The sequence below is a fragment of the Onychomys torridus genome, chromosome 9 (assembly GCF_903995425.1).
Source record: "Onychomys torridus chromosome 9, mOncTor1.1, whole genome shotgun sequence".
NCBI lineage: Eukaryota > Metazoa > Chordata > Mammalia > Rodentia > Cricetidae > Onychomys > Onychomys torridus.
This window is the reverse complement of record NC_050451.1, coordinates 58525966-58544263: the sequence shown is the minus strand read 5'-3', so window position 1 is coordinate 58544263 and position 18298 is coordinate 58525966. Positions and strand designations below refer to the sequence as shown.

Below are 18298 nucleotides of genomic sequence, written 5' to 3'. Positions count from 1 at the left end.
AGGTGAAATATGTTAAAAATAAAAATAGATCCAATTAAGTTTATATGCAAATCTAAATAGAAATGGAAATGATTATAAGCTCTATGATATATGTAGCATGAATCCTAATTGGTCTTAAAAACCTGGAACGAGATATGGGGTAAATGCTGAAAGATCAGAGAGACAAAGGAACAAGCCACTGCCACATCTCACCTCACCAACTCGTCAGCCTGGAAGACTGAGCTCCTGTTCCTCACCACCACTACCCTATATTCCTCTCTCTACCCAGCCATATCATTTCCTGCTTCCACCTCCCTAGTGCTCGGATTAAAGGCGTGAGATCCCAAGTGCTGGGATCAAAGGTGTGTGCCACCACTGTCTGGCCTTTGTGTGGCTAACTAGTGGCTTAGCTCCCCACTCTGATCTTCAGGCAAGCTTTATTTGTTAGATCACAAACAAAATACTATCAAAGCTATATGTTAAGAAGAATTTCTTGGGGTTGGGGATTTAGCTCAGTAGTAGAACGTTCACCTAGCAAGCGCAAGGCCCTGGGTTCGATCCTCAGCTCCAAAAAAAAAAAAAAAAAAAAAAAAAAAAGAATTTCTTGGGCTGGTGAGGTGGCTTGCTGGTAAAGGCCCCTGCTAACAGGCCTGATGACCTGAGCGCCATCCCCAGGACCCACACGGCAGACCAGAACTAGTTCCCACAAGTTGTTCTCTGACTTCTGCAGACTGCACAGTGTGCAGTTGGTGCCCTCTCCTCACCAGGTGGGTTCTGGGGCTCTGACTCAGTCCAACTTTGTGGCAAGAACCCTTACCCACTGAGCCCATCTTACTGTCTCAAAATTTGGGTTTTAAATAAGTAATACAATCTAAGGATTTCTACTTCAGCCTTCCTGTTAAGACAGCTAGAAAAGCTAGTTGTTTTTTGTTTGTTTGTTTGTTTTTTAAATAGTTTCTCTGTGTAGAAACAGAACCCTGGAACTCTATAGACCAGGCTGGCTTCAAATTCAGAGATCTATCTGCCTGTGCCTCTGCCTCACAAGCGCTAGGATTAAAGGCATTCACTGCCACCGCCACCCCACTTGAATAATTTTAAATCTATATGAAAGCAGACAAGATAGAAAATAATTACAAGATGAGAACAGAAAAATACAGAAATACCCTTGAACCAGTGTTTGAGACTCTTTCTTGAGAACACTCATAAATTTCAAAGGAGTTTGATCTTCACAACTGCCTGTAACTCAGCTCCAAGGGGATCTGACACTGTTGGCCTACACAAGCACCTGTACACACTTACACACATATACATAGATTTAAAAATAACAAAAATGTATTTTAAAAAGGCCAGATTGAAAATGTTGGCAGACAACTGGATTATAAGAGGAGTATAGCAGATTTGATAAAGTATCAAATATGAAACTGTAAGACTGAAAAATAACAAATTAGCAAATTTGATAATGCCGAACACAGACTAAGTGACCTGGAGGGTCGGTGAGAATAAAAGTACCTAAAGCATGATGAGAAGGCAGTGCGACACAGCTGAGAGACTTAGAAGCTTGATGAACAGGCGCTAGCAGATGTGTGCCTGGAAGACCAGAGAAAATGGGAATGACGCAGTCTTTGAAAAGGTCCAGAGAAAAACTTCCAAGAACCAAGATGACACTGAATTTGAACTAAAGAAGCCCTTAATAAAGCAGGAGTGATGCTAAGATCAGCTCCTAGCCGCTTGTGGAAGTCCTCAGGATGGAAGATGGATCTGAAAGCAGCTGCCCACATGCAGATTGCCCCTAGAGGAGAAGCTGCACAGGCAGGCTCTTCACGGAAACAGCAAAGGGATGGCTAACACTCCAGCTGGTGAGGGTTCATGCCCAGTAATTTAGAATCTTACATTCAGCAAGAACACTTAACAGTAAAGGTGAAATAAGTATCTGTAGACACCACATTATTCCTTAAAGCTTTTTACTGATAGAATTGGCAGAAGATGTATACTGAAAAATTCTAAAGGATAACATTTAAAGCAGAAGGAAAGTACTGGAAAGATATTTAGAAACCTAGGAAGGAACGAAGAGTAAAAGTAGTAGAGAGCATGTACAGAAACCATGTGAACATAGATTCTCGTCAGACTTGAATAAAACATATGTGAATAAGCGTAGATAATAAAATGTATGGGGAACTCTAAGTTCTGATCAAATCCAGTGCTTCATGCGTGATAAACCACTGCTTTTCTAAGCGATATCCCCAGCCTTTAGCATTATACTTCAGTAATAATTCATAGTGCAATTTCTAGGTTCAGCTGTAAGAAAATAGTTTGTTAGCTGAGCAGTGGTGGCACACACCTTTAATCCCAGCACTTGGGAGGCAGGGGCAGGTGGATCTCTGGGTTCGAGGCCTGCCTGGTCTACAGAGTGACTTCAGGACAGCTAGGGTTACACAGAGAAACCCTGTTTCAAAAAACAAACAGAACGGAAAAAAAATAGTTTGTTATATAACATTTAAGTTACAGAGAAAATGAAATGAAGAAAAAAAACAGAAGGAGAATGTACCTCTAATCCTGTTTTAAGAAAACAGGTTAATTGATGAAGTACAGGAGGCAAAGGGCTGGAGAGTAACAGAAGTACCACTGACTTAGGGTTGCTACTGCTGTGATGAAACACATGACCAAAGGAACCTGGGGAGTGGTACTGGTGGTGTTGCTTCTTTTGAGGGGCCTTGCCACCCAGCTCCAAATATCACACACAGAGGCTTATTCTTACTTATGAATTCCTGGCCTTAGCTTGGCTTGTTCCTTGCCAGATTTTCCTAGCTTTAAATTATCCCAACTAACTTTTGTCTCTGGGCTTTTCCCGTTCTCTTACTTCTGTAAATCTTACTCTTACTCCGTTCGTGGCTTGGATGTGTAGCTGGGTGGCTGGCTCCTGGAGTTCTCCTCCTTCCCAGGCTGCTTCTCCACTCATGCTTCCATCTCTTTTTTTCTCCCTCCTCCCAGATTTCTCTTTTTATATATTCTCTCTGCCTGCCAGCCCCACCTGTCCTTTCTCCTGCCTCGCTATTGGCCATTCAGTTCTTTATTAGACCGTCAGGTGTTTTCGACAGGCACAGTAACACAGCTTCACAGAGTTAAACAAATGCACCATAAACAAAAGTAACACACCTTAAAACAATACTCTACAACAGGGGAGAAAAGGGTATATCAGCTTATGCTTCCACATCACAGTTGGAGGCAGGAGCTGATGCAGAGGCCATGGAGGACTGCTGTTTACTGGCTTACTCCTCATGGTTTGCTCATTCTGCTTTCCTGTAGAACCCAGGACCACCAGCCCAGGGTGGCTCCACCCACAATAGTCTGGGCCCTCCCCCATCAATCACTAAGGAAAATGCCCTCCAAGCTTGCCTACAGCCCAGCCTTACAGATGCATTTTCTCAATCAAGTCTCTCTCCTCTCTGAGGACTCTGACTTGTGTCAAGTTGACATAAAACTAGCCATATGGACCCCTTGTCAATTTGACACACAAACATCACTTTTCAATTAGAACTTTTCCTTTCTCATCCCCAAGATGGCACATTAATATTAATATCACAATATAAAACATAACTTTAAAAGTTTCACAGTATTTACAAATTCAAATACAGTAAAACTAAAGTCTCTTTAAAATATCCAATCTCTAAAGATCCAAAATACCTTTCAAAGTCTTTCAGCTGTGGGCTCCTGTAAAAATTAAAATTAAATTAAATACCTTCTCAAGAGGGAAGAACCTGGGCACAGTCACAATCTGAACCAAGCAAGACCCAAATCCAACAATATAAATAACTCAATATCCAGTGTCTGGAATTCAGGCATGATCTTCTGGGTTCCTCCAAAGGGCATGGGTCACTTCTCCACCTCTGCCCTCTGCAGCACACACAGCTTGTCTTCTAAGTTCGGGCAGGCTCCACTCCACTGCTGCTGCTGTTCCTGGTGGTCTTCCCATGGCACTGGCATCTCCAAAACGCTGGGGGCTTCTGCTGCAGCTGGGCTGCACTTTCACCAATAGCCTCTCCTGGGCCTCAACTTTTCTGCATGACCTCTTCAATCCTGGACCTTCAATTGCTACTGAGGCTGCACATTCACCAATGGCCTCTCCTGGCCTCTCACAGTACCAAGCCTCAGCTGCTGTCTATCACCTCTTCATGCCTTCAAAACCAGCACCACCTGGGTGACTCTCACACTACCAAGTTCAACTGCCAGTGCAAGGTACAATCTTGTCCATGTCTGGAACACAGCTCCTGTGTGCTGACTCTCAGGAAACACTTTCCAAAAGATTTCACCTCAACAATGCTGGTCTCTTCTTAATCACAGCTGATTCTTCTACCCCAGCTGACCAGCATCAGTTGTCCTAGTTTTGACTTTAGTGGTTCTGGTCTTTTCATAATCATAGCTGATTCTTCACTTCCAGCTGACCGGATGTCACATATTCATCACGCAAAGTCTTGGTAGAGTCTTTGGTTCCCTCTGCAATGTCGCAAGCCAGGCCTCTATCGTCCTCACTGCCCTCAATGTTCTTACCTTCCAAGCTCCCACAGAACCGCTCACTGAGCTCTCAACACTCAATGACTCTTCTAGCCCAACGTTCCAAAGTCCTTCCATAGTCCTCCCCAAAACATTGTCAGGTCTGTCACAGCACTACCTCACTGTTCTGGTACCAACTTGTCTCAGTTAGAGTTACTATTCCTGTAAGGAAACACCAGGACCAAAGAAACTTGGGGAGGAAAGGGTTTACTCAGCATATGCTTCCACATCACAGTTCTCCATCAAAGGAAATAAGGACAGGATCTCAAGCAGGACAGGGACCTACCTGCAGAGGCCACGGAGGGGTGCTACTTACTGTCTTGCTCAGCCTGCTTTCTTATACAACCCAGGACCATCAGCCCAGGGATGGCACCACCCACAATGGGCTGGGCTCTTCCCCATCAATCAGTAATTAGGAGGATTCCTACAGCCTGATCTTATGGAGGTGTTTTCTTAATTGAGGCTCCCTCCTCTCTGATGATGCTAGCTTGTGTCAAGTTGACATAAAACTAGTCAGCACAGCCACTTAGCCTTGATTGATTCTAAACTTCATAGGGAAATGGCTAAAGGCTTAAGCTATACCATAGCTTAAGAATACCATAGCCGGACTTGCTTTATAGATGTCAAGATTTACTGTAAAGCTACAGTAATTAAAACGATTAATTCAAGGGTAGATAAGCATTGAAACAGAATAGAGAATCCAAAATTAAACCACATGTATACTTGATTTTTATCAGAGGTGGTGTGGTATTGTAGAATGGCTTTTTTTTTTTTTTTTTTTTTAAAGACTTGGTCTCACTGTGTAGCTCTGGCTGTCCTGGAACTTGCTATGTAGACCAAGCTGACCTTAAAAGTCAGACATCCACCAGCTTTGGGATTAAAGGTGTGTGCCACCACACCTATAATGGCATTTAAAATAAATACTTAGTGAACACCCCCTTTTGAAAAAAAAAGTCTCATGTGGAATTTGTTTTGTAGGCTTTATATTTCATTCCGCTATGAAAGCTAAAGGGGGCTAAGGATGTGGCTTTATAGTGGATTACTCTCCCAGCATCTGTGAGTTCCTGGGCTGCATCTCTAGCTTTGCTACCATCACAGCAACACACAGACAAATAAGAACAAGGTGATGGTGAACATTTGTCATCCCAGCACTCAGCATTGTGGCAAGCAACCAGAGGTTGAGGCCAGCCTGAGCTATGTTGTGAATTCAAGGTTAACCTGAGCTTCACAGAAAGCCCCTGTCTTAACAAACAGCCAAAGTTTTAAAAAGTGAAATGCAAAGCAATGAAATTGTAGTATTGAAATTTGTAGTATTTATAATATAGAATTAACTTGATAACCTTGAAATGGAAAAACAAATTCTTTAAACAGGATGCAAAAAACACTAGCCATTCAGAAAACTATTAATAAATTAGATAAATTTAATTCTGGCCAATCCGGTAAGATCTAGCGAGAGCTAGATCTGGAGAGATGGCCCAGTGATAAGAACACTTGCAGCTCTTGCATCCACGTGGTGGCTGCCACCACCGTATCTGAAGCTCTCTCTGGCCTCTGGGGGCACTGCATGCATGTGGTTATCTTACATATGTGCAGGTAACACTCATACACATAAAACAAAACTATCTTTTAAAAATAAGATAGCCGGGCAGTGGTGGCACACGCCTTTAATCCCAGCACTTGAGTTCAAGACTAGCCTGGTCTATGGATTGAGTTCCAGGACAGACTCCAAAGCTACACAGAGAAATCCTGTCCCCCCAAAAAAACCTAACTAAATACATAAATAAAATGAAAAATAAAAATAAATAAAGATAAGAGCTTTTGTTTATTCAAAGACTCTGTTCAGCATGTGAAAAGGCAAGCTGCCCGGAAGGACAGGAGCCAGCCTGGTCTACAGATTGAGTTACAGGACAGACTCCAAAGCTACACAGAGAAACCCTGCCTCAAAAAAACTAAATAAATAGATAGATAGATAGATAGATAGACAGATAGATTAAAAATATAAATAAAATAAAGATAAGAGCTTTTGTTTATTCAAAGACTCTGTTCAGCATGTGAAAAGGCAAGCTGCCCAGGACAGGTTATTTTCAGTAAACCAAAAAATGGCCCACTGAATTACTACCAATTAAGATGATGGGGTATGAATAGGCACATCACAAAGAGAATTCTCAAATGATTAACAAAAAATATGAAAAGATATTCAGCCACATTAGTAATCATGAAAATGCAAATTAAAATCATAATGGGATATGTCTTAGTTAGGGTTTCTATTGCTGTGAAGAGACCATGACCACAGCAACTGTTATAAAGGAAAACATTTAATGGGGTAGCTTATAGTTTCAGAAGTTCAGTCCATTATCATGGTGGGACACGGTGGTGTGCAGGAAGACATGGAGCTGAGAATTCATTCTGCAGGCAACAGGAAGTAGTCTAAGATACTGGGCATGGCTTGAACATATATGAGACCTCAAAGCCTGCCTCCAACAAAGCCACACCTCCCAATAGTGCCACTCCTTTTGGGGGCCATTTTCTTCCAAACCACATCAAATAGTATTTCATACTTACCGGATTGGCCAGAATTAAAGATGAGCCATGTCCAGTGTTAGCATGTGTAGTGATGGGAATGTTCACACACACAACTATAATTTGATAGATCCCACTTTAATAGACAATGCTAAACTGTTATCCAAGTTAAACATGCACATGCTCTAGAGCTGAGCATTCTAATATCCTAGGAACATACCAGAAACATGTGCATATGTTCAGCGAAGACAGATGTATTGAAATACATACAAGGGCTTCACATGCACTTCCCAGAAGTTAGAAGCAACCCAAATGGTTGTTGCCGTACAGGTGATAAATTGTGGCAAAGTGGATGGGCATGGTTCCACACACTTTTAATCCCAACACTTGAGAGGTAGAGGCAAGAAGATCTCTTTGAGTTGGAGGCCAGCCTGATCTACTTAGTTCTGGGACAGTTAGGACTATGTAAAGAAACTGTCTTAAAAAACAAAACAACAAAATTGTGGCATAGTGCTGCAGGGGAACCATATGTGACCATAAAAATAGGCCACAGTGAAAATGTGAATGAGTCTTAAAACATAATGTTGAATAAAATAACCCCCCCCCCCCAGCCAGTGTTGAAGAGTCCACTTATATGAAATCCTAAACCTGCAAACTGGGCCGCTGAGATGGCTCAGTGCGTTAAGATGCCTGCTGCCGGGCCTGAGGACCCACATAGAGGAAGAAAAGAAACAACCCCTGCAATTTGTCTTCTGACCTCCTCTTGCTGAGCGTGCACACAAAGAGAAAATAAATAAATATAACTTTTAAAAACAATAACAACTATCATGCATATAGATGTATCCATACATAGTAAAACTTTCAAATAACAGGAAGAAAAAAAAATCCCAGTGAAAAGCAAGAGTGGTGTCCTTTAGACAGGAGAGGCTGCAGGTGTCGGAGGTGCTGTGGGCTGTGGGCAGCATGGGGACTGCCCTGGGTGACCAGTTTTATGGGCATGTGCTTCTTAACAAATCATAGTGACTAGTTTGCTTTGCATAAATACAGAAAACTCATTATGCTTAGCAAAAAGGCAAAAACTACATATCTGCAAAAAAGGGGAGATAGAACTTTTTGGAGCTGAGAAATTCACTGGAGGAGGACCGTGGGGAGGGAGGCAAGTGAGAGGACACATGACAACCCATGTATAGAAATGCCGGGGTGAGACTTTAAAAATTAATTAAAAGAAAAAACCAAACCAAAGGTCTTTCCTGCTGTAAGAAAGGTCCATCAAATGTTAAGGCTGGAACAAGGTAACAGATTCTTTTTAGAATGCAGTAGTAATATTCACTTAGTTTATTTGGGAACACTAAAGCCCTGTTTAGTAATTAGGGGGTGCTGAATGTCAGTACCAGTTGCTAGAATTGAGAAGAGAGGAGCAGGCAGGGACACTGAGCTCACCCAAGTAAAACAGGTGAGAGCCTTTGAAAAGGCTGTTAAAACCCTGTTTGCCACGGGATAACTGTCCTTCTCTAAGTCTGGAGGCTGATCTCTGAAACCAAAGGAGCTCTGGGGTGTAAGTGACCAAACCAAGCACTCAGTTCCCCAGCAGAAGCCCAGCTCCGGAAGCTTCTGATCCCCTCCCTGTCTTAACCATGAGTGAGCACCAAGGAGCATCAGGTCCCAAAGCAAAGCCTTTACAGGACAGAAGCCACAGACAGTCCTGAAGGCTCAAACCTATGAAAAGGGAATTGTCTCCTGAAAATGAGATGTGCTAGCAAGTCAGACAACAGTGCAGTGTTCCTAACGAAAGATCTGCAAACCGTTCTTGTCCATTGTTTTCGTTCTTTGTGTTGTCTCAGAAATAGTATCTTTGTGTTATTTTCATGATGGGGGGTAGATAATAGTAGATGGGAATTGATATGAAAGGAGTCTGTGTTTTGCTCTCGTGGAGCAGGCAGTCTGAGCTGCTCAGCTAACAGCCTGCTCCTCTCCAGGCACTTCACTCAGATTTTTTTCTCTTCCATGGAAACTCGCACCCTCCTCCCATGTGTCTGTCTTCATCTCCTTATTTCTTGGTGTCTCTTCCCTGAAGATCACTACATTTCAAGCTGTCCGAAAGGTATCCAACTGAACTGTGCTGTGAGCTAAGTTCTTCCTGTCAGCTCTGCCGCCATTGATTGGCTAGTCGTTTGGAATTGGTAGTGGAGCAGTTCCTCATGACTTCCTCCCTCTCTCTCAGTGGGAATGGCTGTTTTCTGTGGGCCTGTAGTTTGATCAGCAGCCCTGAGAGGTGGGAGAGAGGAAGGGACGCTTATGTATCTTTGTCTGACTTTTGGATGCCATCTCCTGGTGTGCGCCTGGAGCTTTTGGGCTATTTCCTAAATCTTAAGTAAGAAAAGGCCATAAAGTCTTACATAAACTTTTCAGTGTTTCGTTTGAAATGCCGTACCCATCCATGTAATCCATGTGGCACAGTCGTTAGCAGTGTTCCGAAGAAACAATTAACTGCTTTGAGTATGGAGATTAGAGAAGGAAAGTGGCCCTTCCTGAGTTGGGGATAGCTGCTCCCTTGGGCGGACCAGACCCTGCATCCAAAGGTGGCACTGGCACTCTCAGAAGAGATAGATCTTAGCTTGTAGCAGCTTGTCATTGTGAGCTTTGTTTGTGTCTTTGTGTTTCATCCTTCACTGTGGACAGCATTTCAGACCTATGAAACTTTCTGCTCCCATGGATGACTCCCCGTATCATTCATTCTTTACTTCATTTCTTGTCTTTGGTTTTTTCCTCTTGTTCCTTGCAACTTCCTGGGATTTCTTTTTATTTGTTTTGTTTTGTTTTGTTTTGTTTTTTGAGACAGGGTTTCTCTGTGTAGGCCTAGGTGTCCTGGAACTCACTCTGTAGACCAGGCTGGCCTCAAACTCACAGAGATGGCCTGCCTCTGCCTCCTGAGTGCTGGGATTAAAGGTGTGCGCCATCACTGCCAGATGGTTGTTTTTAAAAAATTAGGCTTTGATTCTTTTTTTTTAAGTTTCTCTTTAATTTAAATACAAAAGACATTCCATCCTGCATTTGAAAAAGCTGTCCTGTTAACCACATCCCTTTAACTCGTTTGTTCTTTGTATTTTCTAAGGAGCCACTTCCGTTCGAAAAGAGATCATCAAGAATAAAATCAGAGCCATTGGGAAAATGGCACGGGTCTTTTCGGTTCTTCGGTAAGGTTCTGTCATTACATCATGGGATGCAGGCATTTGCAAAGTAGGTTAGAAGTTAGCTTTAGAGTGGTGTTTTTAAGGTTGCAATCTGGTGCCAGAACTGCAAGTCTTCTGGTTGAGTACAGGTGGAACCAGACTTCCATGGGAAAGTAACAGTGTTTGGAAACATTCATTTGGTATGGCATAGATGTAGAGGTGTAGTGTGGATTTTAGAGCCAGATTCCCCATGTTCCTTAGCTGTGTTGTCTTGGGTTTAATCTCTGGGTCTTAAGTTTCCTTATCTATAAAATAGAAATTCTACTAGGTCCTAGCTCACATATTGCTAGCCGAGTCAGATGGGATAAAGTGTGGGGAACAGTGCCTGGCTACCGGTGCCTCTGGCTGAAAAAGAGGGGCTGGCTAACTGTCTCTGTCTGAAGTGTTTGCAGAATGCCCTGTCCGATGCAGGTAGGGGCCTGTCTCCATCTGTCGCTGCCTTTCTGTTACTCTCCTTCAGATGTCACTGCTTGGTGTGCTGAGGCGCCCTGGCATTAACCAGGGCTCCTGTTCCTTTGCAGGGAGGAGAGTGAGAGTGTGCTAACCCTCAAGGGCCTCACCCCCACAGGGACCCTCCCCTTGGGGGTCCTCTCTGGAGGAAAGCAGACCATTGAGACTGGTGAGTATGCAGACGCCCCGTCACCAGCCCTCAGTGGCTTTGTTTAGAACCTGTTGCTAGGCAATGGACATTTATCTAAGGAAAGATGAATCATGACCCTTACCTTTCCTGCATACAAAAAAATAATAATTCAAAGTAGGTTGTAATGTAAATGCAAAAGTTAAAACAAACTCAGAAGAAAAAGGGTGATGAATAGGCATTGGAGTAGGCAGGGTCTTGAGTAAGACAGAAAGTACTGACCTTCAAAGAAAATAAAGTTAATTAAAATTAAATTACCCTTATGAAAATGCATAATTAAGAGAAGGAAAAAGCAAGCCACAGAGAAGATTTCTACACTATCTGTGTCTGACAAAGGCCTTGTTTCAGGATAGACAACAGATAATAAAAAAATGTTTGAAATATAGCTCAATGATTTTTTCAGCTTATTTCACCAAAGAGGATTTTAAGATGTCCAGCAGACATCTATGAAGATGCCTAACATAGTTACTCATCTGGAAGATGAATATTAAAGTATAGTGAAATACTACTGCGTTCCCATAAGAATGGCTGAAATGAAAAAAATCTGACAAAATCAAGTATTGGCATGTCTGTGAAGGTCTTGACTAAATATAGGCTAATGGGATAATAAATAGACTTAACCACTTTGACCAACTGATGGCCAGTAAAGCTAAACACATTTGTACCCACACCCTGCAACTCCACACCAAGAATATCCAAGAGGAATTAACACACATGTCTATCAGAGGGTATGCATGAAGATGTTTACTGTGGTTTTATCATGGCAACCCCAGATCAGAAGCAGCTCCCCTGCCTGTTAGAAGTGAGTAAGTTGTACCATATTGATAGAGTGGGCTGTTGCATTGACATCAGAGCACAAGCTCCTGTCTGTCAGTAAGCAAGTAATGAGCTCCAAAAGTTGGTGACATTCCTGAAGAAATAACATATGAGTAATCCTAAACACCAATTCAAACCAGGAATGAAGAAATAACATATGAGTAATCCTAAACACCAATTCAAACCAGGAACGAAGAAGCATAAAATATATTGGGACCAAGTCTAAAAAGGTGTGAAGAAACATGTATATCCCATGTTAACACATCTATAAAATTCTCTTGCTGCCCTTGAAAGATTTGTTCTTTCAAGATCTAGCAAAAAAACCTAAAACATTTAGATTAAAGCAACTTTATGGATTAGTAAATTTTCGGAAGTTTTCAAGGAAGCTATATAGACATTTCTCTCTCTCTTTTTCACCCATGTTACGTCCATTTACCCCAGAACACCCTCATCAGAGCTGTTCACAGAAAATTTCCCAAGACTAATTAACAAATAAAATAAAAGTGGATACGTATCTTTAAAACAAACAAACAAAAACCTGCACATTTCTTTAGGAGTCTGGCCTTCGGTGGGTTGACCATGTTTCCTTCAGTGGATGGCTTCACAGCCATGTTTATGAGGGGCAGCACTAAATAGATTCAGTGAGTTGTTAAACAAAGAAAGGAGCGTCCATGAAGGTGAGAGGAGTGGATATATACATCGTGTATGTGAAAATAAAAATCCTGCGACCATTGGGTTGAGAGTGCACTAGAAATAGTTTATGACCTGCAAGATGACTCCACGGGTGAGAAAAGATATCTACTGCCAAACTTGATGACCTGAGTTCAACCCCACATGGTGGAAGGACTCTTTAACCTCCCTCCACGTGAGTGCTGTGGCATGCTCATGAATGCACACTTTCACACACACACACACACACACACACACACACACACACACAATGTAATGGAACATTTAAGGGGCTGGAGAGATTACTCAGCAGTTTAGAGCACTTGCTGTTCTTGCAGAGAACCCAGGTTTGATTCCCAGCACCCACATTGTGGCTCCCAACTATCCATACTCCAGTTACAGGGGATCTGACACTTTTTCCTGATCTTCACAGACACCAGCCATGAAAATAGTACACGTATGCACAAGCAGGAAAAACAATCATACCTATAAAATAAAATAAATCTAAAGCGGGGAGGTGGTGGTGCATGTCTTTAATACCAGTGCTTGGGATACAGAAGCAGGTGGATCTCTGTGATCTGGTCTACAGAGCTAGTTCCAGGACCACCAGGGCTAGACAGATAAACCCTGTCTCAAAAACCAAAAAAAAAATAAACAAAAAAAACAAAACAAAAAAAAGAACAATTAAAATATTGACTTACATACTCTAAACAATTGAATTTTATGGTATAGGAATTATATGTCAGTAAACAGTTTCATGACTTTTTTTCTTACTATGTCCCTTGTTCAGACTGCTATGCTAATAACCAATACAAAGAACAGTTCTATGAAAACCCCCAAAATGTGACACTGGAGGACTGTAGAGATGGCTCAACAGTTAAGAGCACTTGTCATCCTTGCAGGGGACCTGGATTCAGTTCCCAGCACCCACATGATGGCTCACAGTCATCCTTAACTCCAGTTCCAGGGCACATGACACCCTCTTCTGACCTCCATATATGCAAGCCAAACATTCATGCACATGAAGTGAATAAGTCTAAAATACTTTTCTTTGAAATTTTCTTTGAAATGTAGTGCTAGTATATACATTATCACACAAATTCAAACTCTAAGTAGACCAGCACTGTCCATAGAATTTTAGACAAAGGTTTGACTCCCACTTCCTCACAGTGGCATGAGTAATGCCCTGCTCTGTGAGAAGATGTTGTCACTGCCTTGTATGGTTTATCAGGCCCATCTGAGGTTAGGGAGAATGTGGCAGTGCTTTTAACAGGAGCCTTCCTAGGGGCAAACACAAGCACTTGAGTTGCCCATAGATGTCGGCTGTCACATTGCTGTAGGAGGGTAGGTAGCTTTACAGCTCTCCCCTTCTTGTAGTGATGGGGAAAGCCTCACACTGGTCCTACTGCTGAGTGGCCCTCCTCCCTTCCATAGGAAAATTGCCATTGGAGGAGTTGGCAGGATTCTAGTGGACTCTTTCTTGCTGTATCCTAAAGCCTTTTTGTGTATTACAGTCTGATAGAAAATGGCAGGAGGAAGCTTCTCTATTGGTGCTCATTTTTAAATTGCTTCCATTTTTGTCGCTGAGATGGGGAAGATGGCTTTCTTAGTAATTGACTGCTCTCCTGCACAAGGAACAGAAGCCATATGGAGTATCAGTGTGAGCCTCTGCACATCTCCCATCTCAGTTCAAACCAGTGCCTGGCCATTTACCCCTAGACCAGAAGTAACACCTCATTTATAACCTATTTTTCTCCCTTTCCAAATGCCAGAGCCATTCAAGGGACTGCCCTGTGGCTGTTGTTTATTAAATGGTTAAGGACACTTGGATTCTACATCAGTCATTTGAGAACAGTAAGAAGATTTTTAAATAGGACCCAGCAACAGCTCGCCTGATATGATCTGAGCAGTTATAAACCCAAGCACAGTTGTGATGTGAAATTATCTGATTTGACAAGTCATTTTGATGTGTGATCACAAGACATAAACGAGCAGCTGGCTATTTCAAATGAAGAGAGCAGCATTCCCATGGCACCAGAAATCTTAGAAACATTAGCTCTGCAGCACCTCAGGTGCACACCCTCCTTCAGTTCTTGTAGTAATCCCCTCATTTCTTTGAACTCAGAAGTGCCTTTGGTTATGGGTGGGTGTGCTGGCGGGGGGCTCTGGGGTGTCTGTACTGGCAGCGTTGCTGTTGGCTCACACGTCTTTCTCTGTCTTCATTTTTGCACGCCACTGCTCCTGCCTTCTTGCAGCCACAGTCCAAGCGGTAGAGGCACGGGAAGGTACGGCCATATCACCCTGTTGGAATGCCCCTGTGTCTGTGCACCCGTCTCAAAGCTTCATCAGCATTTCTAAACCCACTTGCATCTGCAGAACTGTGATGGAAAAGGAGAAGATGGCCCTCAGTGTAGCCACATGTCATCCTGTTTCTCAGATGACTTTCACACAGTTTATGTCCTAAGTCTCTCTTTTTTTATAATGACTGAAACTTGTGCTGGATGATGACAGAAATCACATGATTTAAGTAGGTTGTTCTTTGTTAAGAGAGTCAGATCGGCATACTTTGTTACCGAATGACTCAAAAGGGTAGGTAGCAGGTGTGGAGGCAAAAGCAGACGAGAATTTAGATGCTCTGGTTCTGAAGTTGCCCCAACGCATTCAAACTAAGGTGACTTTGTTTCTGTGGAGACATATTTTAAGTAATATCATTGGAGTTGATAAGCCAGTATTGTAGATTTAGTAATTTTATTAGATAAGATGATTCAAAGGTAAATTCATTCTTTGATGATGAATCAGGTTGGAATTATAGTTCAGTAGTAGAATGTTTGCCTAAAGTGTGTGAAGCCCAGGGTTCAATCCCCAAAATACCACAAGAAAGAAATTTCACAGTTGGATCAGATAGGCAGTGTCTAGAAGCTGTGCCGTTGGTTTTTATCTGATGTTCTGCTCCGGGCTGTGAAGATAAAAAGCTGTCTTGAGCAGATAGCGCTCCTGTCACTTGTGTGTGGTCAGGGGGATGCTGGTGCTTAAAGTCGCGACCTGTGTGCTGTGTGCTGTGCTCTCCTGCTGTCGCTTTCCTAGAACTGAGCAGGTTTCCAATGTGTGGAGGCTAATTAAGAACTAATCTGTTTTGTCAAGTTTATTTCTGCCAGCATTTTTACTGTTGGGACAATCTCTGTCACACTTTGAGCTGTGTGAACGCAGTGGCTGTGGACAAGGCTGATTAGTCACGTTGCCTGTCACAGTGCTCTGTACCACCTCCCTGTGTGTTCTTAGGAGGTTGCTGTGTGCTCAGAAACGCGGCTAAGCTGTGAGCTCTGCCACCTCCCTGAGCACCTCCTACTTCCCACTTGTTTTTCTGCAGCCATCAGAGGGTACCCAGCCAAGATCCGAAGTTTTGAAGAAGCCCGAGGTCTAGACCGAATTAATGAGCGAATGCCACCCCGAAGAGAGGGTGGGCATCCCGATGGGCCACTGAAGATGGTCCACCCACACGCTGCACGAAGGAGCGACCACGGAAAGAAAGCCCTGAAATGACTCACAGCCCTTGCAGCAAAGATGAGTCCCAACCCCGCGATCAAATCGCGTTTATTTATTATTGGAAATGAAACAGAAACAACTCAAACAACTTAAACTTGCAGGTGCATTTGTAATTCAGTCGAATTTATTCTGTAAGAAAGGTGACCATTTTATAAATTCTTTTAATTTATGTTCAATATATATATAAAGTACTTCTGTTTTGTTCCCTGCCCATCCCCCGTCCTAATTTCAGGAATGGATCTAATTGGTGTGTGTGTGTGTGTGTGTGTGTGTGTGTGTGTGTGTGTGTGTGTGTGTTGTGTGTGTGTGAAGTCTTGTGCTATAAAGGAGACTTTACTCTAATAAAAAAGGGACTTGGAAATCTCAACCCTGGGTTTCTGACTCAGGCGACTAGGTAGCCCTTCTCTTGTTTGAGGAGGTGATTTCTTTCATTTAAGACTTGTAACTTGAGCTGGGCAGTGGTGACGCACACCTTTAATCCCAGCACCTCAGGAGGCAGAGGCAGGTGGATCTCTTTGAGTTCGAGGCCAGCCTGGTCTACAGAGTGAGTTCCAGGAAAGACGCCAAAGCTACACAGAGAAACCCTGTCTCGAAAAACAACAACAACAACAACAAAAAAGACTTGTAACTGTGCGAACTCCAACGTGTCTTTTCATTTTTACCCCTTTCTGCTTGGTACAATTGAAGAAAACCTCAGGTGTCAGTGGCTAAAACTGCTTCTGTTCTGAGGGAAACTTGACTTCCAAGAGAACTTAAACCTAGTGATTTTAAGATCTAGGTGGAACTGGCTTCCATAATAATTTCCTTTTAGACTCTTTAGTTCCATGATTGTGGGGTTTTGTTTGTTGGTTTGTGATACATGGGACTGAACCCATGCCTCACACATGTTGTGAGAGTATCTGCCACTCAGCAATCCCTCCACTCATTGATTCATTTTAATGAGTTCTAATGAAGTTCTTCCTAAAAAGTAATAATGAGGGTGGGCTAGTGAGATGGCCAAGCCTGATGGCTTAAGTTGGATCCCCAGGATCCACACGATGGAAGGAGAGACCCAAGTCACACAAGCACTATGGAACACATGTAAATAAACACGTAGAGCAGAAAAATTGAAAGAATAATCCTGAGAGGTTTTCTTAGAATTGCTTAAAGTCCCCTCAGAAGTTTAAGGGAGATTTTCAAAGTCTCAGTGTTGCCAGATTCTTTTGTTTTCGTTTTCTAATCCCAGATGAACCCATCTGCAAAGGGAGTTACACTGGAGTATTTTCTGAAGCCCTCGGCTCATGCAGCCTTGAGACCTATTCTTGCCCGTTGTGTCATCACATCAGGCACTGATCAGTTTTTCCCAGCATGCTTCTGTTTTCCACTGTCAATATGTTTAAAAGGAACTTCTTAGATAGTGGAATGGGGTCCTTGTAAATTGAACCTTCTTAAAGGGATCAGATGAGTGAAGGCTTCTAGTCTCCTGGAGTTAATTAGAACACTAACTTCTAAGTAACTGGGACTTCATCTCTCAGTGGTCATTAGGCTGAACTCTGTGGAACCTTGATTAGCATAATTTGGAACCCAAAATTAGGGATTCAGATATAATTGCCCCTTAGATTTTTATTTTTCTGACACAGAGTCTCACAGTGTAGGCCTGGCTGGCCTGGAACTCACAGAACTCCACTTGTCCCATCTGTTAAGAGTATGCCTGGGCTGGAGAGATGGCTCAGTGGTTAAGAGCACTGGCTGCTCTTCCAGCAGTCCTGAGTTCAATTCCCAGCAACCACATGGTGGCTCACAGCCATCTGTAATGAGATCTGGTGCCCTCTTCTGGCCTGCAGGTAAACATGCAGGCAGAACACATAATAAATAAATCTTTTTTAAAAAAAGAATTTATGATTTTCATGAGGAAAATGAAAGGTTAGCTTGTTTATCTGTGGGGGGTTTGGGGGTTTATTTTATTTTTGTGTCTGAGTATTTTACCTGAATGTGTGCCAAATGTGTGCCTGGTGCACAGAAAGGTCAGAAGAGGGTGTCTAAGGTATCTGAAGCCTTGGAACTAGAGTTACAGATGGTTGTGAGCCAGCTTATGGGTGCTGGGATTGAACCCAGCACTCTGCAAGAGTACTAAGTGCTCTAAACCACTGAGCCATCTCTCCAGCCCCCATCTGGTTTTGTTTTGTTTGTTTGTTTGTTTTTTAATATCTTTGCTAACATTTTGTAGTTTGTTCATGACAGAGATCAAAGCATTTTTGGTAATGGTAGTCTTCCTGCATGGATTGCTTTGTTCATAAAAGAGAGCTAAGTGTGATGCCATAGTCCCGCATGCCCAGCACTGGGGATGTGGAGGCAGAAAGATCAATAAGTTCAAGGT

General features: G+C 42.7%; 1 protein-coding gene across 3 annotated transcripts in view; it reads left to right on the top strand.

Annotated features, from left to right (window-relative positions):
* The window catches only part of Ppp3cc (protein phosphatase 3 catalytic subunit gamma), a 70836-nt gene extending 54683 nt beyond the window's left edge, over window positions 1–16153 (top strand). For all 3 annotated transcript variants that reach the window (XM_036199506.1, XM_036199507.1, XM_036199504.1), the window contains 4 exons: window positions 10160–10241; window positions 10799–10896; window positions 14655–14684; window positions 15767–16153. In XM_036199506.1, coding sequence (XP_036055399.1) covers window positions 10160–10241; window positions 10799–10896; window positions 14655–14684; window positions 15767–15939 — 383 coding nt within the window. In that variant the 3' untranslated portion in view covers window positions 15940–16153. The remainder of the gene's footprint in view (window positions 1–10159; window positions 10242–10798; window positions 10897–14654; window positions 14685–15766) is intronic.
* Window positions 16154–18298: the final 2145 nt, after the last annotated feature.